Source organism: Bufo bufo, chromosome 8, assembly GCF_905171765.1.
Source record: "Bufo bufo chromosome 8, aBufBuf1.1, whole genome shotgun sequence".
In the NCBI taxonomy this organism is placed as follows: Eukaryota; Metazoa; Chordata; class Amphibia; order Anura; family Bufonidae; genus Bufo; species Bufo bufo.
In genome coordinates, this window is record NC_053396.1 from 21,679,090 (window position 1) to 21,704,664 (window position 25,575).

The 25,575-nt window shown below is 46.9% G+C and overlaps 2 protein-coding genes across 4 annotated transcripts in view; one reads left to right on the plus strand and one right to left on the minus strand.

Annotated features, from left to right (window-relative positions):
• Window positions 1-5,454, minus strand: part of IKBKG (inhibitor of nuclear factor kappa B kinase regulatory subunit gamma) — a 33,072-nt gene extending 27,618 nt beyond the window's left edge. Inside the window, exon 1 of the mRNA XM_040442030.1 lies at window positions 5,332-5,454. The gene's annotated coding sequence lies outside the window, so the exon portion shown is untranslated. The remainder of the gene's footprint in view (window positions 1-5,331) is intronic.
• G6PD (glucose-6-phosphate dehydrogenase) lies at window positions 16-24,341 on the plus strand. Of its 3 annotated transcripts, none has more exons than XM_040442024.1 (13): window positions 16-46; window positions 6,348-6,484; window positions 13,953-13,990; window positions 14,553-14,661; window positions 15,817-16,034; window positions 17,786-17,944; window positions 18,027-18,152; window positions 18,233-18,326; window positions 18,465-18,651; window positions 19,393-19,628; window positions 20,605-20,681; window positions 20,771-20,863; window positions 23,904-24,341. In XM_040442024.1, exons 1-13 carry the CDS (start codon window positions 25-27, stop codon window positions 23,992-23,994), a joined length of 1,587 nt encoding a protein of 528 aa, XP_040297958.1. In that variant the 5' UTR covers window positions 16-24; the 3' UTR covers window positions 23,995-24,341. The 3 variants fall into 3 exon arrangements, with proteins under 3 accessions (XP_040297958.1, XP_040297957.1, XP_040297959.1); XM_040442023.1 differs by lacking the exon at window positions 16-46 and adding an exon at window positions 672-843; XM_040442025.1 differs by lacking the exon at window positions 16-46 and adding an exon at window positions 710-859.
• Window positions 24,342-25,575: the final 1,234 nt, after the last annotated feature.

The following is a 25,575-nucleotide window of genomic DNA, read 5'->3' on the forward strand; positions in this document are numbered from 1 at the left end:
GCGGAGCGCAGAGAGTGGGCAGAAATGGGGAGCAGACCCAGTGTGGGTGAGTGAGAGGAGGGGGGTGGATCCTTACGCTCCTCCTGCCTCGTTGTAGGTGTAGAACCCTTCCAATTGCTTTTTTTTATGTGCATAGTGAGAAGTCCGGGCATGCTGGGACTTCTAGTTCTGCTGTAGTTGGCTAGTACTACAAGTCCAAGAATGCCTCCCTTTAAAAAAAAAAAAAAGCTGCCTAGAGATGCTGCTGTGTAGCTTTACCTATCATATGTATGTGCTTCTCCTCCAGAACAGATGAGGATGCTGAGACTTGTAGTACTACCCCAGAAAGTCCATTCAATCAGAAGCTGCCTGTCATGCTGAGACTTGTAGTTCTCCTGCAGTGGAGCTCATCATTTCTGCAATGTTGCAGGAATAAATGGTAAAATCTAATACCCCCCCCCCCCCCCAGAGGGCTGAGATATGAGGTGCTGTTTGATGGGGTGGTGCATGCTGAGCAGTGGCCCACAGCAACCAATACACCTGCCATTGGAAAATGAGGGTTGTAGTCTGATTGGCTGCGGACACTACTCTATTTTTTGGGTGCCCCGGCTTCGCTCTGTGAGGATGCAAGACAGGAGCGATCAGGTGAGGGATGATGAGAGGAGGAGGAGGAGGAGGAAGCTGTGGGATGGGTGCAGAGCAGGGGAATGGGGAAGTGGGTGTGGAAAAGACTCGCAGATCGGGGAGGAATATGCAGTCCTTGCCTAGATCCACCCCTGTCACATATACCCAGAGCTCCCAGCATCCAGGGGCACACACACCATCTGAGAACCCAGTCTGTACCCAGTGTGGACGCCGGCGCCAGTGAGTACCCACCCAGGTCTGTCATTGTCTTTAAACCTCAAGCCACCAGTGGTTATGCTGTACGCAGCTCCAGGTCTCTGCACTGACGAGGCACCAGTATGGATGTAGCAGAGCTGAGTTTGTGTAAACCCACAGACCTATTCAGCTCTGCTGCATCTACAGTGATTGTCTAACACAACCCAGTAATGCGTTTGTGGTACCGATGGTTAATCGGGGGGCACATCATTTCGTACAGTGGCAGGCGGTACGCCATAAACCCCGGATCCGGCTGTGATGGGTCTCACCGGGTCCTACTTCTCTTACGGGGTTCCCAGTTTTATGCAGATAATGAAATGTTTTGCAACTTTCTAATAGACTTTGTGTCACTATTCTTGGCCATTCTCAAGATCTCTACTGGGTGTCAGTGAATGGAAACATTCTGGTTGATATGCTGAGGCTGAAAAGGCATACAAATGTAATGCTGTTTCACAGCTGAGAGTTTGCTACATTTGTAGCACTTTTCTGGTCGTTTGCTACAACGTAGCAGTGCAGATAAACCCAGCTGGGAGCCCAGACTGCATAAGCTTAAAGGGGTACTCCGGCTGTTAAAAGTTATCCCCTAGAATAGGGACCCTGGGACTGGGCACTGGGACCCTCAACAATCACGAGAACGGGGACTCCATACAACTCTGAGCCCTGCTATTCTATTCATCTCTATGGGGGTCCCGGTAATAGCTATGCGCGGTCTCCGGAACTCCCATAGAGATGATTTGGAACGGTAGGACAAAAAGGTGAGTTTATAACAGCCGGAATACCCCTTTAATATAACCGGCTTTGAATTAGGTTTTAGCCTCTGGATGTAAAGAGCAATGTTCCATTCTCTGACAGCAAGCAGAGATTTTGAAGCTGGTGGCAAGTTGAAAAAAAAAGTACATTAGAAAGTTGTATAAGTATTCGGTATGCAGCGATTAAAGGGGTTTTCCCATGGCAAGAAGTTATCCCTTGTCTATAGGATAGGAGTCTGATTGGTGGGAGTCTGGCCGCTGTGGCCCCTATCAATTGCAGGAACGGGAGGGGGGGGGGGGGGGCTTGTTTACCTCCATTTGAATGGATCGGTATATGTGTCCACCACTGCACTCGGCTCTATGGCACTGTCCCATAGAAATGAATAGATCAGGAGTGCGCGTGCGTGTCCTCCTCTCTATTCAAATGGGTGAACATGGGCCCCAGTTCTCGTGATCGGTGGGGGCCACAGTGGATCGGGCTCCCACTGATCAGACACTAATCTGTGGAATAAGGGACGAGTTCTCATAATGGGAAACCCTCTTAAGTTTTCTGCTTGTTAAGATTGAAAGCTCTTTTAGGCTAGGTCTACACGACATTTGTCGCACGACAGTTTTTATAATGATAGTCTATGGTGTCGCACTGCGACATACTGCGATGCGACAGTCGCAAAAAATCCATTCGAGATGGATTTTTCTGTGACTGTTGCGTCGCAGTGCGACACCATAGACTATCATTATAAAAACTGTCGTGCGACAAATGTCGTATTGTAGTTGTGCCCTATCTGTCGCGCGACACATGTCGTCGTGTAGACCTAGCCTAAGTCCTCCCGGGGCCTCCTCGTAGGTGCTTGGTTTCTGATAGGTCCCCATAATTTAAAGGGAACCGGTCATCAACTTTATGCTAACCTCACTGAGGGCAGCATAAAGTAGTGACAGAAATGCTGATGTCAGCGGTGTGTCACTCATCAGCTAAAAGTAAGTGGTTGCCGAGAACCAGCATCATAATCATTGCAGCCCGGGCCTGGAAGAGTCACATCTACCTGAGAAGAGTCCTGGTTATACATAATCTCCTGCTCTCTCACCACCTGCTGATGATTGGCAGTTCTCTACTAGAGAGAAAGGGAGACAACTAGGTAGAAGCCGGTCAGTTATCAGCAGGAATTCATCGATAACCAGGACTCTTCTCAGGTGGCCGGGACTCTTCTCCAGGCCCAGTCTGCAATGGTTGTGATGCTGGTTCTCGGCAACCACTTACTTTTTACTTATAAATGACAGAACCGCTGAAATCAACTCACCTGTCTCTACTTTATTCTGCTGTTAGTGTGGGCAGCATAAAGTTGACGACAGGTTCCCTTTAAGGAGTCCTGTAGTCCCTGACTGATTCTCTAAAGCAGGGATGGCCAACCTGCGGCTCTCCAGATGTTGCAAAACTACAACTCTCAGCATGCCCAGTCTGCCTACAGCTATCGGCCTACAGCAGGACGTGCTGGGAGTTGTAGTTTTGCAACAGCTGGAGAGCCTCAGGTTGGCCATCCCTGCTCTAAAGGGTTGTGCTCATTACCATTGATTGGATGAGACATAAGTTTCCTTGTCCTCCATTTCTGGCAGAGCTGACCGTGATTGTGGACCTCTGTTCTCGGGATCGGTAGGGGTCCGCTCTTCTCGGGATCGGTAGGGGTCCGCTCTTCTCGGGATCGGTAGGGGTCCGCTCTTCTCGGGATCGGTAGGGGTCCGCTCTTCTCGGGATCGGTAGGGGTCCGCTCTTCTCGGGATCGGTAGGGGTCCGCTCTTCTCGGGATCGGTAGGGGTCCGCTCTTCTCGGGATCGGTAGGGGTCCGCTCTTCTCGGGATCGGTAGGGGTCCGCTCTTCTCGGGATCGGTAGGGGTCCGCTCTTCTCGGGATCGGTAGGGGTCCGCTCTTCTCGGGATCGGTAGGGGTCCGCTCTTCTCGGGATCGGTAGGGGTCCGCTCTTCTCGGGATCGGTAGGGGTCCGCTCTTCTCGGGATCGGTAGGGGTCCGCTCTTCTCGGGATCGGTAGGGGTCCGCTCTTCTCGGGATCGGTAGGCTTCCGCTCTTCTCGGGATCGGTAGGCTTCCGCTCTTCTCGGGATCGGTAGGCTTCCGCTCTTCTCGGGATCGGTAGGCTTCCGCTCTTCTCGGGATCGGTAGGCGTCCGCTCTTCTCGGGATCGGTAGGCGTCCGCTCTTCTCGGGATCGGTAGGCGTCCGCTCTTCTCGGGATCGGTAGGCGTCCGCTCTTCTCGGGATCGGTAGGCGTCCGCTCTTCTCGGGATCGGTAGGGGTCCGCTCTTCTCGGGATCGGTAGGGGTCCGCTGTTTGGACACCTATTCTTACTGTGTAAATTTTAAGGGGAAATCCACACAAATCTTTTGACTAATCACAGCGACTCATCAGAAGGTGTGAACGTTGTAGGCCTGTGACTTCAGTCTTCTGCCGATTCCCAAATTGAAGGAGCCACACTTGTCTGCAGTGTGAACAGCCCCCCGAGGGCATCTCTAACCCTGTTTCTCACGTGGAGTCAAAATCAATAGAAGGAGAGCGCAGCACTTGTGTCCATACAGCACCTTATCCGTTATGAATTAGAGACCAGCGGAGGACATGGTCCCCATAAAATGGACATCCCCTTTAAGCCAGCAATAAATGTAAAATTGTTTTGCACAGTACAGGAATAATCAGAATCCATTCATGTGTAATACACAAAGGGATAAGCCACTGTGAGACCTGGGGCGCCGCTTATCTCTTGAAAAATAAATTTGTTTTGTCTAAGTAAACATTGCTTAGTTGCATGACTACTTCATTCAGTGGGGGAGATTTATCAAAACTGGTGTAAAGTAAAACTGGCTTAGTTGCCCATAGCAACTAATCCTCAGTATCCTAAGTAATCATTAGTATCCGATCAGTGGGGGTCTGACTTGTGGCTGCCCTGCCAAGCCGCTGCTTGACAGGGTCCAAGCGCTGCGGCCTCCTCGCAAGTACAGCACCATATGTTGTATAGTGGTTGTGCTTGGTATTGCAGCCCAGGTCTATGCGACTATTGTACGTGACTATGAAGAGGCCTGAACGCTCAAAAGAGCACAGCAGCCTGTCAAATTGGTCAGGGTGCCAGGAGTTGGAAGTCCACCGGTCCGATTATTTATTGTCGTAAAACCCCTTTAAAACAGATTTCTGTTATGTATTAGGTCTGAACTAATGAATTCCAAGACTGGTGGATGGTTAGACATAAGGGGGGGCTCTAAGCCATGCTCATCGAGAGCTAGGGGCCCATATATTGTGCTTGCACAGGGGCTGTCTGTCACCCTGCTTTAGGCCTCATGCGTCCGCCCCAAAAAACAGATGCGGCATCCGTTTTTTTTGTTTTTTTTTGGAGGATCCGTTTTTTTCCACAGATCCCTTGTAATAAATGCCTATCCTTGTCCGCAAATGTGAAAAAAGTAGGACGTGCACTATTTTTTTTTGCTGAAGGGAAACACGGACAACGGACGCGGAACACAAACGGATGAACTATCAGCATTTTTTTGCTGACCCATTGAAATGAATGGATCCCCATCCTATCCGCAAAAAAACGGAACGGAACATGAGGCCTTACTTTATGAACTTGGTCTTAACCTGCACAGCAGGAATTCATTAGGACCACGATTATATATAGACGTGGGCAGGTGACACAACTCTGCTGCAGCTCTGAAGGGGTTAACCCCAGTATGTACCTGGTTGCGGTTGATAGAAGGTGCACGGTGTGGGAGCGGTTGCGTCCATTTGCTGTATCATGCTGACACCGGGCTGGTGCCTTTTGTGCGCTGTCATTACCCCATTGTCAGGCTGCCTTGCATTGTGTGTAGTGTGCAAAGCTTGGCAGTGCTCACCCTGCGTAAAACACACCCATAGGACCTGCTAGGGCACGTCGGATCTGCCAGCTGCAGGCTGCTAGTCTTGCGGTGGGCCCTGGCAAATATATATAATTTGCATTCATGATTAGACACACACTGGATTATCGAGACCCGGTGAGAACCCTGCCCCCCACCTTCTCCCCTGCAGAAGAAAGTTTGTAATATACTTAATGTTCTGAAGTTGCACGAATCAGGAACCCGATCAGGTAATGCTACATGTTCCTTACCAGGTTTCTGGTCTAGTCTATGGACGGGGCTGGAATTCGACCTCTTCCTGGCGCATGTGCACATGAGGTGGACACAGGAGTTTGCGCATGCGCCATCCGTCCTTGGCTACGGAAGTGACGCCCCATTTGTAGACCGGACCGGAAACCTGGTAAAGGATGTGAAGTGCACTTTTAAGAAGGGGAGCATCAGGTGACCAAGTTTCTAATCCAGGCAACTTCGAGACATTAGGTGTATTACAAACTTTCCTCCACAGGTAATTAAAGGGATTACCGTAAGTTTTGATCGGCGGTTTTGAGTCTGTTCGCTAGAGCGAGGAATATCATGCCCTCTCTCCTCGCTGCAGAGGACGAAACCTAGACGTGCTGTCGGTAGAGAATCCATTTCAGGCCGGAGAGTCCAGCAAACTTTCCGCCGCTACCCTACATCCCCTGTGTTCAGTATTTAGGTGCGATGTCCCTTTAAGAGCTTGCGCTGTGCTTCAGATGAGATCGTTCTGACTCTTTTATATAAAAGTGACAGCAGTGAGCAGTAGCTGGCCGGATTATCTGCGGAGCAGCCCCTTATTATAGTCTTGTGGGTAAAAGGTAACCCTTTGTTTCCCTCTACAGAGAACAAGATGAGTGCAGTCCCGGAACAGGTGCACCTGAGCAGGTCGCAGATATGTGGTATAATGCGGGAGGAACTCTACAGCGAGGAGGACTTCCAGCAGAGCCAGACGCACATATTCATCGTAGTTGGCGCTTCGGTGAGTCCTATATGTCCCTTGGTGCAAATATGTTTTCTATATTGTGTCTAAAGGGGTCCTCTGAGATTTGGCAGAGGTCGCTGTACAATGGCTGGGCCTGTTCTGATGATAGGCCATGCAGTGGTCATGGGAATGGTGCTGCAGGCCCAATGGGGTTCGGAGTGACGATGCTGGGATGAATTACATTTTAAGGCCTCTTGCACACTACCGTATGGCTTCTTCAGTATTTTGCGGTCCGCGAAAAACGGATCCTCAAAAAATACGGATGACGTCCGTGTGCATTCCGTTTTTTGCGGAACGGAACAGCTGGCCCCTGATAGAACATCCTATCCTTGTCCGTTATGTGGACAATAATAGGACATGTTCTATCTTTGAACGGAAAAACGGAAATGGAAGGCATTTATAATTTTGTAATTTAAAGGGTATGTCCACTGTCATCATTACAGTTTACAATTAAAAAGTCTGCAATGGTGTCTAGAGCTGCATTAACAATTCTGCAGGCTTCAGAGCTGAGATCTCACATTTTGCTTTGTTGTCAGTACAGGTCTGCTTCTTATAATTTGCATTCTGGGAGCCGTCCTCTTTATACTCTGCAATCCCAATACATTATAAGTTGTTAGGGGGGTGTCTGAGAAGCTTGTTGACTGTTTCCAATAGCAGAATTGTGAATGCAGCTCTGGAGTGTAACACCTACTGTAACTCAGGACACGATGATCTAATGAATTGATGGCGTGTCCCTCCAGTTTCATTCTTCCACCCATTTTCATCTGACCCAATGCAAAACAGTTAGGACAGAATAATAAGAGAATGTATACTCATCTGGCGCACGCGTATGTACAGGCAGCAAGACCTCCTGTATCTGCGCCAGAGATTGGCCAACCCCTTTAATGACTCAGACTATCCCTTTAAAAGGGTTCTCTGGGACTTTGATGTTTATGGCCATATCAGATTAACAGGGGTCAGACTCGCCAATCAGCTGCATGAAGAGGCCACGGTGGCCTCTTCCTAGACCATGTGACATCATGTTTATGGGTCACGTGGTCTAGGTGTGGCTCAATCCCATTCCAGTGAATGGGGCTGAGCTGCAATACCAAGCACAGCCTCTATCCAATGGATGGCGCTGTGCTTGGTGAGCTACGAGGAGGTGGTGGGCGCCGCGGCTTCCGCAGGGACTCCGGGAGTCAGACCCCCACTGATCAGATATTGATGACCTATGTTCCCCTTCACGCTGCCGTCCCATTTAACTCTATGGAACAGTTGGAAATAGCCTCGCCATAGAGTTGAATGGAGCAGCATGCATGAACCCCAGTCCAGTCAAGCGGGGGAAACACAGGGCCCCCATTCTCATGATCTGACAGCTGGGGCCCCCGTCGATCAGACACTTAACCCCTCTCCTGTGGATAGGGGATAAATCTTTGTACGGGACAACCCCTTTTAAATACAAACAATCCTACTGTAACACCTGAAACCCCTTTAAACCCTGATTAGGCCGCATGGACCTTTATAGAGGTTAAATACCCCCCCTAATATGTAATGTGGGTGTGTAACTGCCGAGGTATGTGCAGACCTCCAGTCATGGTGTATGACGCCATCGTCCTGGTTCAGATTATGCAGTATTTATTGTGCTACGGGGTGGTGAGTTCTTTAAGGTGTTGTGTCACTTGTGTTCAAATTGTGTAAGACGCCAGAGGAAGAAAATTCTTTACTTAATTTCTGTGAAGCAACTTGGTGGGTAGCTGCGTAACGCTCATATGGAGGCACAATATCCTGACCGCTGATGCGGATGCCATTTCTCATTCATTTCCTTTAAAGGGATTGTGCAGTGCAAAGATATTGATGACCCCACCACCACCACGCGCGCTGACAACGAGCGCTCCTTCTCTTCAACCAGCTGATCGCGGGGATGGCCCACCGCCGTCTGATATTGATCAATAAAAATAACTTGGACAACCCCTTTAAAGGGCATCTGTCAGCAGTTTTGTGCCTATGACAATGGCTGACCTGTTACATGTGCGCTTGGCAGCTGATGGAATCTGTGTTAGGGCTATGTTCCTATGTGCCCGCAATGCTGAGAAAAAATAAGTTTGGGTAAATGCAAATGAGCCTCAAGGAGCAATGGGGGCGTTGCCGTTACACCTAGAGGCTCATTTGCATATATTAAAACATCATTTTTCTCAGCAATGCGGGCACATAGGAACATGGGACCAACACAGATGCCTTCAGCTGCCGAGCGCACATGTAACAGGTCAGCCAGCCATTGTCATAGGCACAAAACTGCTGACAGATGCCCTTTAACTTCCTAGAGTTTCACTCGCCCGTGGTCCCCTAAGACCAGTTTGTGATCCCTGAACATCTGCAGTTCATTAGCTCAGGGGGTGAAGGAAAGCCTACCTATACCCCCCCCCCCCCCCCCCCAGTCATAATGGACCCCGATAGAGCTTTCCCCATTGTATCACAGCACAGGGCCATGTATGTGCGCCCCTCTTTCCCGGGCAGGATGACTGTCGTAGTCTCTCGTACAGTCTTTGTCAGAGTTACTCAGCACTTTGTCCTGATGAAAAACCCCGGCTGCTGAATGCCAAGCTCATGGTGACTGTGCCACTCCCTGCCTCCAGCATACACTGCCCCCGGTGCTGGCCCTGACAACCTAAGTCCCCGTCCAAATCTAATCTCCACTCCTAATTGTCAAACACAAAGATTAGTTTTAATGACTCATTGCGGTACTGGTGTGACACAGGTTTTATATAGTCATCATTACTGAGGGTAGTTCTCTAATACAGTACGGCATATGGGTATACCAAAACTATAAACCCTCCTAATTATGACCATAAGATGCAAAATCATAAAGTATAAATCTTTATTAATTCATTGATTATAATCACAATGTAATAGTGGCAAAGTGCATATATAGAGGATGGTATAAATTATAGCAGTATACAATCCGAAAAGGATAAATATAACAAGAAAAGCAAAAAAAACAAGAGCAAAGAAACCTACCGTAGATTAGCAACTAGAAAGGAAGGTACATAAAAATATATGTGATACATATAATACATAATATACATATATATAGAACTGACATAAAATACAGGTATTTATACTAATTAGCAGCCTCCAGGTAAAACCCCCATATGATGAACATGTAAACATATTACCGACTAGGGGGGAAGGAAATTCTGACGTACGTTTTGCCTCTTCCTTCTTCTGGGACAGTTTTTACCGTCTTTACCTGGGGGCAACTAGGTAGTATGTATGCCTGTATTTGAGGGATCAGCAACTTTCGGCACTGCAGCTGTTGTGAAACTACAACTCCCAGCATGCAAACTTACTCAGCTGTTCTTGTAACTCCAAAAGAAGTCAAAGGAGGATTCTGGGAGTTGTAGTTTCAGAACAGCCGGGGGTCGCTGATCCCTGCTGTATTTCATGTCGGGTCTATATACATATTTTCTAGCTGATTATCAAGATTTTTTTTTTGCCTTTTTTTTGTTATATCTATCCTTTTTGGCTTGTATACTGCTATAATTACCACCAGGGAGGTGTATTTTTATGTTTTTACCATCTTCTGTGTATGCACTTTGACACTATTTTATTGTTATTATGATATCAATGAATTAAAGGGAACCTGTCATCAACTTTATGCTACCCCCACTAACGGCAGACTATAGTAGAGACAGGCGAGTTGAGTTCAGCGGTTCTGTCATTTATAAGTTAAAAGTAAGTGGTTGCCGAGAACCAACATCACAATCATTGCAGACTGGGCCTGGAGAAGAGTCCCGGCCACCTGAGAAGAGTCCTGGTTATCCATGAATTCCTGCTGATGACTGACCGGCTTCTACCTAGTTTCCTCCCTTTCTGTCTAGGAGAGAACTGCCAATCATCAGCAGATGGGTGAGAGAGCAGGAGATTATAATAACCAGGACTCTTCTCAGGTAGATGTGACTCTTTTCAAGGCCTGGGCTGCAATTATTATGATGCTGGTTACTTTCCGCTCATGAGTGACACACCGCTGACCTCATCAGTTCTGTCACTATTTTAGTGAGGTCAGAATAAAGTTGATGACCGGTTCCCTTTAATAAAGATTTGTATTTTATGAGGTTTTATATATTCTGCTAACTAAGAGAGACTTCTGACAGTGGTGATCACTCAATGGGGGCTGTATCGAGCCCCCTGCGCCAGAAACGTGGCATCGATGAGCCCCTTTTTGTCTTAAAATGTGAAACTTTTTGCTGTTTGCCGCCGCACTCTCCACTCGGGAAGGGTCAGGGCAAACTTTCAGGGGTATTCCGGCAGTGGCAAGTTATCCCCTTTCAGCAGGATAGGGGATAACTATTAGATTGGTGGGGGTCCTACCGCTGGGACCCCCACCGATCATGTTTTTGTATGCGCCCTGCCGCTCCATTCATCTCTGTGGGAGTTTCAGAATTTCCATGGAGATGAATGGAATGGTAGTGTTCGCGCCCGACCTGCCGCTCCATTCAGGGGAAGGGCCTGTTCTCGTGATAAGTGGGGGTCCCAGCCGTAGGACCCCCACCGTTCCAATAGGATAGGTGACAACTTGCCGCAACCAAACCATCCCTTTAATATTACTTCTGCCAGTGTCAATTTCGCTAGAAACCCATTTCAGTTTTGGCGCACGGACCACCCGAGGTGCACCAACATTATTAAGAGGAATGTGCCCCTTAATAAATTCGGCACTTCTTATGCCAGCATATTTTTTAATATGAAAACTGGCTTTAAAAAAATGCCAGTCTACGCATGCCTTTGTTGAAAACAGCAGAGCGAGCGACGCCTCTCTATTGAATTTTATGGGTACTGCGGGGGTCTCTGTTCTCCCAGAGGGGAGACTTGTATCCATCTTGTGGATGGGAATGACTACGGGCATGGCACTTGGTATAGTGCCATGGCCCTTTCGTTCTGGTGATTGGTACGTGGCCAAAATGAAAATGTATTATATTCCAGTCATTGGAATATAATAGTCAGGGCGGGTCCACCTCGGACAGGACCCTCCAATATGATGACATTTGAACGGTTGTTATCTTATTGGACGACCCCTTTAAGAATCAGCTTGACCTGAAACACAGAGGGGTAGATTGATAAAAACTGGTGTAAAGTAGAACAGGCTTAGTTGCCTATAGCAACCAATCAGATTCCACCTTTCATTTTTCACTGCTCCTTTGGAAAATGAAAGGTAGAATCTGATTGGTTGCTATGGGCAACTAAGCCAGTTCTCCTTTATACCAGTTTGATAAATCTTCCCCATAGATTATTGGGCCTATGAGTCACCTCTGACTTATCTTCCGAGTTACGTGACCATTTCTTCTTTGGTCAGGTCCAAAGCTAAATTTACAATGCCGCTGGTCGCCTGTTACCAGAGAGCAGTGCATTGTGGGATCTCGCATGGTAGTAATGTCTGACAGAGTGGAGATAAGTCTATGTCTGTTTCCAAGGGGTTAAATAAACGGAATAGGCACGGAATGACTAAAAATCGGTGTCAAGTAACTCAATCCAGTCAATTAAGATTATTTTCTGCCTCCTTCCCTCAGGTGCTATACCTATTAAGAGCCCTTTAGGTATTTTCTTACTACGTGGAGAGGTCACCCATGCTGATGGTTTCCATAGACTGTTCCCTATGACACGTCTAACATGGCTTCTCATCACTGTGAACACAGTATGACTGGTAATAATAGTTGCATCTTACCTTTCGCTCCTTGACAAAAAACCAGAGTCGCCCTGCAGGTATTAAGATCCGACTCGGACGGATTCCCAGCAATGGTTCAGGAAAAAGCACCGGTCCAGGCTAAAAGCGGCAAAACCGGACAACGCTGCTTTTTACCAGTATGTCCAGTTAAGGGCCGGACTGGGGAATAAGGATGGAAGGAGGAGTACAAATCAGCCCGAAAACAACAGGTGCAAAATAATCACACAAAGCCGAAAGCTTACAAAACAAAGACCGCTGTGTGGCGTGTGTGCCGCCATGGCGAGCCCTGACTGTGGGCGCTGTACCTTCACTTTCCCTGCAGAACGGTGCATTTCTATTGTTCCCTGTTATCAGCCATTTTATGGCATTGGCGTAAGGGAGTCTGGTAAAATACTTGCCCCCATGATCACTTCCGATTTTACATAATGTTATATACCACACGTATGTGTGAATGATAAAACTGGACTTTATACATGAGGTTTACTGGCCCTTTAAGACTAAACGGCCGAACCAGGCTTAAAGGGGTTTTCCCATGACTAATGTAAAAAATGAAAATCGGACATCATATATATAGTACATGACGATGTATTTCTAACAAGATCCAGAGATCTCCCCATTTATATCAAGCTGGCAGTTCAAGGGGAATGTCCTTTCTGCTGCAGCTCAAGGGGGCGTGTCCATTCTGCTGCAGCAGCTCTCTCCCTGTGACAGTTCAGGAGGCAATCGAAGGATGAAACTGAGCATGTGCGGCCATCTCAGTGAGCAGGTCAAAGAAATAAAAAAACAAACAGCAGGTGGAGCCATACAGAGATTTTATTAATATAGCGATGCTAAATTTTAATTACATGCAATTACAAAACGTATTCGGATCCAGGTGCTGGTTTGAAAACTGCAGAATATTTTTCGTGGGAGGACTCCTTTAAAGGAACGCTACAGGCAATACAATGGAAACTATAAGGACAAGCTGTCTTTGTTGCCCATAGTGACCAATCATTGTGCAGCTTTACATTTTTTCCAGAGCACTATGAGAAATGAAAGCTGGGCTGTGATTGGTTGCTGTGTTCTCATGGCACTTTTTCACGTTTATATGTCCACAAACCAGACCCGATTGTTGTTTTTAATCGGAAATATGCATCGTAGTCCTCTCCTCACCGATTGACATCCACCTTGTAGGGACTTCGGGTCCATTAGTGCTGACCTCAAAAGCAAGGGAGATATCACTCAGACTGGAGGAGGTGCCCACGTGACTCCGGGTGCCGCACCGCCCTCGTGACTCCGGGTGCCGCACCGCCCTCGTGACTCCGGGTGCTGCACCTCTCTATGGTCCCACGGTGCCACTGCCACTTTTAAGGCCCCATGCCAATCATAGACCTCATTGGTCACATGTGCTAGTGACACACTAGAGAAGTGGCGTTCAAGCACATGTGATGGCAGCGTTCACAGTACCAGAATCCAATGGCACAAGATTTCGGGCAGGTAAGTGTTTATTATTATTTTTTTTTTTTTTATGGAGCACAATTTAGGAACATTGGGGTTGTCAGCTCCTAGGCTTGACAACCCTTTAAACTTAGTTATTCTGAAGTAACAGGGACATGGTGCCAGTGCTGTTCAGCAGTCCTATGATCCCATCTCCCATCCGATCTAATACCTAAAAACCTGAGGACCGGTTCCCTTAAGTGTAATTTTGGAAGTGTGCCTGATTCATACCTGTGAGTACTGTTAATACCACAGCATGCTTAAATATTCATTTTTCGCCTTTCTATTTTATAGGGAGATTTGGCAAAGAAGAAGATCTATCCCACCTTATGGTGAGTCTATGGAGACACCCTTCAAAGCTCCCCGGTCCAGTACCAGGTACCTGCACCTGGTTTACACAAAAGCGTGCAGATCCAGGATAGTCACATCGGCCATCTAAGTCCTTTTCAAACTCTATGTAAATTTCCTTTTGGTAGTTTAAGTGCACAGAGGGCGGGCCCAAGCCACTCTGTGCACCCTTGCTCCTCCTGCTTCCTCTGCCAGCCCCTCCCTCTTCTTGATTGACAGGGCCAGGTTCCTGAATAGTCATCTTACTCTGTCAATCAGGAAGAGGAGGGAGGAGCAGCAAGGGTGCACCGACCGTGAGTCCTGTCTGCTACCAGATAGATTTTGTCTTTATGGTGCCCACCCTCATATATGGGAATCTTAAAGGGCTTGGGCAAAGGTAAGCATACTTACCTGCTCCCTTCCATAGGCTCTGCTATGGTTCCTCCACAGATAGTCAACATAGCTTGGGTTGGTGGAGGGCACACCAGCAATATGAAAGGTGGAGTGTCCCTTTAATCCATAGGTATATGGTTTAACGCGCTTGTATTCTGTATTGTTGTCCTACAGGTGGCTGTATAATGATGGTCTCCTCCCTGAAGACACCTACATAGTTGGTTTTTCTCGTTCAAAACTGAATGTACAGGACATCCGAAAACAGAGCGAACCTTACCTCAAGGTACGGCGATGTCTCCTGTAGCTTAGAAGACAGTTACCCAGGGTTTATAACGGAAGGTGGGTGCACTGACCTTTCATGTGACCTTCTAAAGTGCACCCGCCCACCGCTATGGTTTTCCTGGCAGGGGATTTTTTAACCAGCTGCACCAGTGATGTCACATCGACAGCATGTGACCGCTGCAGCCAATTGCTGGCCTCAGAGGTGCACTGAAGAGGTCAGTGATTGGCTGCAGCAGTCACATGTTGACATGAAATCACAGCTGCAGCTGGGAAAACAGAGGCGGAGCAAGATCTATTCTTTATTAAAGGTTGATTTCCACCGTATGTATTTTGCAGTGTTGCATCAGTTTTTTTGCGGACCCACTGATTTCAATGGGTCCGTGGTTCGGATTTTGCAACATGTTTTCTCTTTTTGCGGAACGGACATACGGATGTGGAAAGCACACAGCTTATCAAAAGATAGAACATGTCCTATACTTGGTCCACAGACCCGTTGAAGTCAATGGGTTTGCAAAAAAAAAACTTGCAACACAGACGTCATCCATATTTTGCAGATCCGCGTTTTGTGGACCACAACATACATACAGTCGGGTGCATGACGTCTTAAGATGCAGATTGTTTTTCGCAGCGTGTAGATGAGACCTCTTAAAATCTCCTTCGCTTTGCTGCTACTGCAGGGTATACATCCTGTAGCGCCACCTTGTGGCACCATTAGTTCATTCAGTGCCTTTAAAGTGTAACTGTCATTCATTTTTTATTTTTTTTTGTAATGTATCGGGGCAGTGATACTGACCATTTTTGTAATATACTTTCATTACTGAAATCGTACATTTCTATTAGAAAACTAGCTCTGAAGTGGGCCATTTTGAGCCTGAGCCTTACATAACAGTGGAGACGCGCTCAACACTGACTGTGTTATGTAAACGGAAGACAGGGGAGCGTTGCTGAAGATCAAAATGGGCCACTTTAGAGCTATTTTTCTAATAGAAATGTACGATTTCAGTAATGAAAGTATATTACAAAAATGGTCAGTATCACTGCCCCGATACATTACAAAAATAAAAAAAAGAATGACCGTTACACTTTAAAGGCACTGAATGAACTAATGGTGCCACAGGATGTTACACTTTAACTTATATTTACGTCCATTTCTCAGGTCTCTCCGAATGATGCTGAGAAGCTGAACGCCTTCTTTGCGAGGAACTCCTACGTGTCTGGACAGTACTCCGACGAGGCTTCTTTTAAAGCCCTGAATAAGCACTTGCAGGCCTTACCAAATGGGTTAAAGGCCAACCGCCTCTTCTATTTGGCAGTCCCACCAAGCGTGTACCACGATGTGACCCGGAACATCAGAGTGACCTGCATGAGCGCAGTGTACGTATATCGTAATGTGCCAGTCATGATGAATGGCTGGGATGTAATGATAGTAATGATAGATCACAGGTCATGATGCTTGTTTAAAATCAAGGGGAACTCCCCCCCCCCCCCCCTTAAAGGGATTGTCTGAATTCAAGATCCTTAGGATAGGGCCTCAATATCGGACACTGTGCACCTCAACACAGCGGACGGGGACGGAAGCAGAAGGCTCCATCCACTGTGTACTGGCCATGCCAGGTTACTCCAGTTCACATGGATTTAGCGCCATCTTTGTTTTCTGGATTGGGTGGATGTGCTGGTGCCATCACAGGAGACTGTGCTGCTGTTGCTGCTCATGCCAAAAAGGGGCTGATACAGCGCACAGGATGTGCAAATGTAACGAGGGAACCGTTGCGTCACCCATGACTGTGCCAGGCTGTTGCTATAAAGTTCACTGAGCACAAAGGAAATGCAATGTTAAGGAGGTCACCCCACGGAAAACACATGCATGGGTAGGTGGTAAATGTCTGATCCACCGATCAGTAGAACAGAGGTCCTGAGACCCCAATTCCTCCCCTGTGCACCCCCACAATTAGGAGGAGTTTGAATGGACAGGTTTTTCTGGCTGTGTGCTGCTGCTCCATTCAGTGTCTGTGGGCCTGATGAAGACAGCCAAGCACACCTGGAGTTTCCCTTTAACCCTTAGGATACTGGAGATTTTTTCGTTTTTGGCATTTTCATTGTTCTTCCCTATCTTCCTTGAGCCATAACTTTTTTATTTTTCTGTTCACATAGCTGTACGAGGGATTAGGGAAAAGTTGCACTTTCTAATGCCACCATTTATTATGGTATACAATGTCATGAGAAGCGATAAAAAAAGAATTCCAAATGGGGTGGAATTGGGAAAAAAAAAACACAATTCCTGGACTGTTTAACGAATTTTGTTCCCGCGGCGTTCCGTTTGCGGCAAAACTGATCCATGCCCTTCATTCTCTGGGTCAGTACGATTACAACGATGCCCCATATGTATAGGTTTTTTATGTTTATATAGTGTAAAATCGACATTTTATTAAGTTTTTTTTGGAGTAATAGAACGCAATGAGATAATGGCAAATTGGCCATTTTGACCCTTTTTCCGTTACGCCATTCGCTGTATTGGAAAAATATTTTTATATTTTAATAGTACGGACGTTTTCTGTTGCGGTGATACCAATGATGTTTATATTTTTTATGTATTAATTTTTTTATTATAAGGAAAGGGGGGTGATTTAAATTTCTAGATTTATTTTTTAATTTTTTTTTACTTATTTTGTTATGATTTTGAAGCTCTTATTTGAGAGTACAAAATCCAATTTTGTTTTTATTCTAAAAAACATGGATTTTTAAAATCCAGGTATGGCTCTGAATTGCTCATGGCTTATAATGGCCTGCCACCTGGTGGCCAAAATAAGAATTACAGCTTTCATACCCTGAGCCTCTTCAGCGAGCTTCCGGGTTTTTCACCCTTTAGATGCCGTGATCTCACTTGATCACGGCATCTAAATTAGTCCCAAACAGCAGAGACCCGCCAGCCATGACGCCCGCTGCACGTGCGAGCGGGGGCCATGTTTGCCCATCGCTCCAGCTCCGTACATGTACGGCGCTGGTAGCGAAAAAAGGTTAAAAATGGACTATGGTCCCTTTAACAAAAACTGGCAGGTGTAGCCACTTTCCCTGGTAGACACCTGGCTTGCATTAAACTTTATTTCACTTTGTTGTTCCCCTCGCAGTGGTTGGAATCGAGTGATTGTAGAAAAGCCATTCGGGAAGGATCTGGAAAGTTCAAACAAGCTCTCTGACCACATCTCCTCACTCTACCAAGAGAATCAGATTTACCGTATTGACCACTATTTGGGCAAAGAGATGGTCCAGAACTTCATGGTGCTCAGGTTAGACGCGAGAACGTTCCTTCACGATGTTGTAATTGACCACCTGCCTCCATACGCCAACCTTTTCTTGCGTCCCCTTTAGATTTGGCAACCGGATATTTGGTCCTCTGTGGAACCGCGATCACATTGCTTCCGTGGTCCTCACATTTAAAGAACCCTTCGGGACCCAGGGACGTGGAGGATACTTTGATGAGTTTGGGATAATCAGGTATGGCTTTTATTAATGTATTTGATGTGTGAAACCGTTGTCCCATCTGGACACTGCCTAATGGTGGCGCTGTCTTCTAGAGATGTCATGCAGAACCACTTGCTGCAGATGCTGTGCTTGGTGGCCATGGAGAAACCAGTTTCTACTAATTCCGATGATGTGCGGGATGAGAAGGTAATAGGTTGTTATCTTTTAGGTATTGTTTGGTAACCCTGTACCCAGGAGTGTACATTGAGGTTAGGTGACCCCATAGGGCCCCTGGCTGAGATGGACTTAACTCTTTAAGTAATGGTTCCTCTGTTCTCTTCACAGGTGAAGGTGCTGAAGTGCGTGCCCGAGTTGACCCTTGACAATTTTGTTATAGGACAGTATGTGGGTAATCCTGAGGGAAAAGGAGAGGAACAGAAGGGTTACTTGGATGACCCGACTGTACCTAAAGGTTCCAACACCCCAACATTTGCCACTGCTGTCCTTTATGTGCAGAACGAGAGATGGGACGGTAAGCGATTGCTCCATTTTTCATGTAATATGAACGGACTTGGTTGCATTATGGACCATACACAGGGGAGAAAGTACCGCCATAGCAGCCATATGGGCCCCGCAGTGGCAGTGCACACGCGCAATAATCATAATTACTGTGTGTGTGTACCGGCAGGTGAGAATGTATTGGATTACAGACCTTCATTACTGCCCGGGCCTCATTCCTTGCCGGTGCTCTCCTCAGCAAGCGCCTGCTCGGCTGACAGGCCGAGGGTCAACCCCCTGTCTGTCCTCAGTCTGTGTGCTTTCTAGTTTACTACTCCCTACAGACACAATGGCATCACCCAGATGCGCCCACTGGGAGATCGGGATGAGCCTTGTACATCGGGGGGACAGGGATAGGGGAATATTACTGTATTTTTTAAAAAATTTACATCATAGGACTTCACTAATGTAAAGGGGGTACCAAGTGGGCAGTGAGGGCACTGCGAGTTTATCACTACTGTGATTGTGCACTAAGGGGGCATAATTACTGATTGGGTTGGGGTTGTATGGGGTTGGTAAGCATTGGCGATCCTCGTTAGCAATGAGAGAGGTGGTTGCAAGAAGTTGATCAGAGTTAGGGGGCCGTTCAAGTATTTGTGCTGGTGGGGCCCAGCCTTTTCTAGTTACGCCCCTCTACAGAATCTTAATCTATTATGTAAATCTCCTATATGGCCATAGTTCTGGATGTGAGACCCCCATAATTCTCACTCCCCAGGTGTTCCCTTCATCATGCGCTGTGGAAAGGCGCTGAACGAGAGGAAAGCGGAGGTCCGGCTGCAGTTCCGAGAAGTTCCAGGTGACATCTTCCAAGGACAGTGCAAGAGGAACGAGCTGGTGATAAGAGTACAACCAAACGAAGCCGTTTATACAAAGATGATGACCAAGAAACCGGGAATGTACTTCCACCCTGAGGAATCAGAGTTGGACTTGACATACGGTAACCGATACAAGGTATGGCCGCCATCCATACATGGGATATACATATTAATCTATACACAGTCACAGTAGAATTTTTTAAGTACAAACACCTTTTTAGAATAGAGTCCATAGTAAATGCAGCCACCTTTTATAGTTTAGAGCAGTGTTTCTAATCCAAGTGCCCATTTAAGGGGTTGTCCAGGATTTTGATATTGGGTCCCGATCAGCGGTTCTGAAGTAGCTCCAGCGCTAGAACTTTACAGCACCGCCCGCTGCACAGAGCCGTGTAGTTCCGGTGCCGACTTTCAGGGCGCATGGTAGAAGCGAGTTGTCAGACCCTGGCCAATCTGATACTGATGGCCTATCCCGAGGATAGGCCATCAATATCAAAATGCTGGAAAACCCTTTTTGGTCTCCACACATTAAACTGTTGATGGCCAAACCGGACATTTTTGTGGGGTCGACTGACAATCTAATGTGTATGGGGAGATCCCAACTCTCCTCGAACAGATCCTTTTGTTGTCCTGGTAGATAAGCCACCACCAAAGTTGTCTGGCAGCATCTTTCTGCTCTCTCCTCCTTCACAATATGTGTGTGTGGGGGGTCAGCTGTTGACAGGACGAGAGTTCTTCGGTAGCCATTGAAGGTGTATTTGGACTTTTACTCAAATACATTACATCACGTACCCCTATGACCTTGATTAGACACTGCCGATTAGAAGCGCAGAAGGAGGACACTGCAGATGCCCCCAAGGTTCATGTTCCTCTGGTTGAGAATGAAAGCTCTAGAGGACTTCCTGGCTGTCCCCTTGTGAGAGCTTGTGGTGGGCTTGTGCGCATACACAGCAGCCAATCTGAACATGCAGAGCTGCAGTATAAAACTATAGGAGGGGGTACAGCAGCACTCTGAGCCCCTACTAAAACAAGAGGTGAATGTCATGCTATCTCAGACTCCCATTAACCACCGAGAAATGTCCACCGTTGTAATAAATAGTGTCTGCCTTATCCAGGATGTGAAGTTGCCAGATGCCTATGAGCGGCTGATTCTAGATGTGTTCTGCGGGAGTCAGATGCACTTTGTGCGCAGGTAGGTCTTGCACTGGCTGCACTTCCTAAAAACATGGTGTCTGTAGACTTGTCCGTGAACGTTCTTCTTTTCTCCTTTTCTTCTGCCAGCGATGAGTTGAAGGAAGCTTGGAGAATCTTCACTCCTATCCTGCATCAACTGGAGAGAGAGAAGATCAAACCTCTGCCCTACAAATATGGCAGGTGAGCAAGCATGACAGAGGATTATTAAAGCCATATTCTTATCAGTTTGATTACAGTATAATGAGTGTTTATGGGGTCAGAAGCTCAGAGATCAGGGTTGGCATGAGCCATCAGTTGATGGCACTTAGAATAAATACTCTGCAAACAGACAGATTATTATATATTTTTTTTCAACCCTTGTATCTAAAACAAGACTGAACATATTTTTAGCCTGAAATGAGTAAAATGCAGTCATAAAAAATGCCCTGAAGGTGTCCACGGCCTTTTAAGTTTCAGCCTGTCTGCAGAGTATCTTGCTTTCAGTTACACTGAACCATCAGGTTGCTGTTCTGACGGCTTGATGTATAGTCCATTCAAAAATCGCACGCCTGTGTTCATTCGACCCAGGCGCTCTGAGATGAGGAGGCTCGCCTCCTCAGAACTCCCTCAGTGCGCCTGCGCCGATGACATCACCGAAAGAGAAGACGTCATCGGTGCAGGCGCACTGAGGGAGTGCTGAGGAGGCGAGCCTCCTCATCTCAGAGCGCCTGCGCGAATGAACACAGGGGCGCGATTTTTGAAACGCTGACAGGGCCGGCTGGAGGAGGAGATCGCGGCTGGCCCTGTCAATCAACACGACAAGGGGGCGTTTTTTTGCGGCGGCTACCAGCAAGTAGACGCCCTATTTGCTGGTAGAGACCTAATTTACATATTATAAAAGTTCGTTTTTATAAGAAACTGCTGAAGGAAAGTAAGTAAGACCATTATATTTTCATATATCGCAGTATAAGGAATTTAACTAGCCCAAAAAAAAAAAAAACTTTAGTGGGGTGACAGAAGCCCTTTAAATCTGAAATCCTGATCGCTTACAAACATTCAGAAAATGGCTTAAATAAGTGTTTATGAGCTGGCAGCAGTTCAGAGATAAGGGCTATACATCCATCCGGTTCAGTATGAAACTGAAAGCCAGATACTCTGCAGATAGGCTGAAACCTAAACCTGTAGGGCAAATACTGTTGAACGTTTTTAATAAAAACCTATTTTTAGCCCCAATAATGAGTGAAATGCAATCATACAAAATTGCCTCCAAAGGTGTATAGCCTTTAAATGATTTGGAGCCTGAAGGACATTCATCACTTACTGCTCATACACGTAGGACCAGGGGCGTCGTTGGCTCAAAACATTCGGGGTTTGAGCCCTGGATGTTTTGTCCAGTGCCCCGAATGTTATGCTGGATTGCTGGTAACATTTTTTTCCAGGGCCCTTTTAATATTGATTGGACTTGGGCAACCCCACAGATCATCCCCCACCACGCTTGTACTTGTTCCGCTACTTTCCTGCTGCGCCGGCATGAGTTCAGTCACTTCGGTGGCATCGGTGCGCAATCCTGTCCTGCGGCGTGTAATCCCGCAAGACCTGCCGATGGAGGTCACGGGTCTCGTGGGATCACGCGCCGCAGAACAGGATTGCGCACCTTTGCCACCGAAGTGACTGAACTCATGCCGGCGCAGCAGGAAAGTAGCGGAACAAGTACATGGGGGGTGGGGGATGATCTGTGGGGTTGCCCAGATGGCTAGGCCCTTCACATTAGTTATTAACCCCTTTCAGCAGTCCCCCATTCACTGAAGGGAGGACTGCACAAATGGGTTAATAACTACTGTGAAGGGGGGACTGCTGAAAGGGGTTAATAACAACTATTGTGAAGTCCGTCCGTCCCCCCCCGGCCCGGTGATGGGGGCGTGGTACAGTGGGCTTGTGCCCCGGATGTTTTCAGACCCTAGCAACGCCCCTGCGTAGGACATAACCCATTAGTGCTCACCGCTCATCTCATAGGAATCTTCTAGTAAATGATAAACGACCTGCTTATCCCAATGGATCAGTCCTTGCACAGTCTTCAGGATATGGTGATATCTGCCTTGGGGCCACACTGGGAATCTGCTGATGTTCCCAAAGGTGGACGTGATTGCAGTCTTATAGCAGATTGTATATGAGGATAGATGGGGGGGAGACCACCTCTATGAGCCAGAGCAAAGGGTCACTGGCTAGCAGCATCTGTCACCTTCACATACTGAAACCAGCCATGTATGACCTAGAACACTGCTGCGGGGGTGATGCATAGTCAGCTGAATTTTAGGAGCCACGCTGCTTCTCAGATCAAAGGCAACCCCTTTTAATAACAATACAGAAAATTGAGAGAAAAAATAGATCCAAAAGTATAATCGCTTAAATATTGATTTTTCAGTTTCGAGAAAGCAGTCACTTAAAGGGCATCTGTCAGCAGTTTTGTACCTATGACACTGACCTGTTACATGTGCGCTTGGCAACTGAAGACATCTGTGTTGGTCCCATGTTCATATGTGCCCGCACTGCTGAGAAAAATGATGTTTTAACATATGCAAATGAGCCTATATGAGCAACGGGGGCGTTGCCATTACTCCTAGAGACTCTGCTCTTTGACAGTATTAGGAGTGATCACATTGACACTACCTGGCCCTGTTAATCAAAGTTGAGAGGGCGCTGCAGAGCAGAGCCTCTAAGTGTAACGCCAACGCCCCCGTTGCTCCTAGAGGCTCATTTGCATATATTAAAACATCATTTTTCTCAGCAATGCGGGCACATATGAACACGGGACCAACACAGACGCCTTCAGCTGCCAAGTGCACATGTAACAGGTCAGCCAGTGTCATAGGTACAAAACTGCTGACAGATGCCCTTTAAAGGGATTGTCCACTTGCCGATGATTTTTGCTTGACGATTACCATCTTGGCACGGCATCTTTCCCTGATCAGTTGTAATTTGTGGAAGAAGCCGCTAGAAAGTGCACACTTCCCCTACAGCTCCTCCACAGGGGAAATCAGTGGACATTTGTCATCCGTGTGCTGTCCACATCTTCTGTGCAGCCATTCCGCACATTATAGAACATGTCCTATTATTGTCCGATTCTATAATGGGGCCCACGGCAGATCCGCAAAATGGACACGGTCATGTGAATGTAGCCTTACACTGCATGGCCTCGGTGCAGAAATATAATTATTCTCAATGTCTTTCTACCATATTTCAGCCGGGGTCCTCCAGAAAGTGACGAGTTCACCCAGAAACTTGGTTTCCGATATGAAGGAACGTATAAATGGGTGAATCCTAACAAGCTGTGAAGTCCTGGTAGAATGGCGTGCCAGCGGACTTCGAAGAACAACAGACGGCGACCATGGAATTCTTGAGGACCAAAGCACAACTTCCTTCAGTGCTGACTTTCTGTACCATGTGACTGCATAGTCTTAACACATTTAAAGGGGGATTCCACTTTTGGCAGTCAAGGCTTATCAGCCCTGACCGGTAGGGATGCCAGGTGTCAGAATATCACCGATCTGATATTGGTGACCTACAGTACTGTGCAAGCGATTTAGGCAGGACAAATGCTGCAAACTACAGGTGCTTTCCAGAAAAAGAAGTGTTAATAGCGAATGAACAAAAGTGAAATCTAAATCCGATCACTATTAAGGGTGACTACCCTAAATAACGGCAAAAGTTCTTCTAGGTACTCCTGAACACCATTTTTTATGAAACACGGCAGGGAGGTTGTTCCAAACATTTTGGAGATCTTCTGTGGCTGTAGGCTTGCTCAAATCCTTCTGTCTCTTCATGTAATCCCAGACAAGTAGTCCTGGAGGTGAAGATATGGCCCCCACCGAGCCTGATCTCATCATCATCATCATCAAGTCTGTCTGGGATTACACGAAGAGACAGAAGGATTTTAGCAAGCCTACATCCACCGAAGATCTGTGGTTACTTCTCCAAGATGTCTGGAACAACCTGAAGGCATTCAGGCAAGGATTTAGATGTCTCTTTTACTCATATAGGGCTCATGCACACGACCGTATGTATTTTGCGGTTCACAAAACACGGATCTTCAAAAAAACAAAAAACGGTGACGTCCGCAAAACAGACAAGAATAGGACATGTTCTATCTTTTTGCGGACAAACGGAATGCACACGGAGTCATTTCCGTTTTTTTTCAGATCCATTGAAGTAAATGTTTCCGCATAAGGGCCGCAAAAAAAATTGGAACGGACGCGGAAAGAAAATACCGTCATGTGCATGAGCCCTTACTTTGCATTTTCTTAATTGATAAGTGTAAACCATTAACACTTCTATTTTTGAAAGCATTCTTACTTTGACGCATTTTTTCCCCGAACATGCCTACAACTTTTGCACAGTACTGTATCCCGGAAACGCCCCTTAATTAAAGGGGTTGTTCATCAGATACCAAATATCTTAGAAAAGAGGCAGAATGGGGTAAAAATATAAGACGAGTAGTACTCCCCTCACTGATCTCCTGCCGCTGCCATTCAGATGCCACCTGGGTCGTCCACTGGTCTCCGCTTTCCCCTTCCTCCCGACCCACAGGAAATGCAGGCTAAGCTGATCACTGGACCGGCCGGAAAACTTAACGGCCCTGATTTATCACACGTTCACTCCAGAATTCTGGCTTCAAAAAGTTGCAAAAAAGGGCTTTTGCTACTTTTTTGCGCTCCCTTGCGCAAAACTTTTGCGCCTTTTTGCAGTTTTGCATCACTCTGGTTTTGAAAAGTGGGCGTAGTTAGCAATGCGTTTTCACTCCAGATTTATCATTGTGACTTTTTAAAAAGTCGCAAAAAGAGTCGCAATTTCCATGCAGTAGAAGGGTGGAGTAGGAAAACTGGAGGAGCTTTCCAAGACAAAAAGTGTTAGGTTTA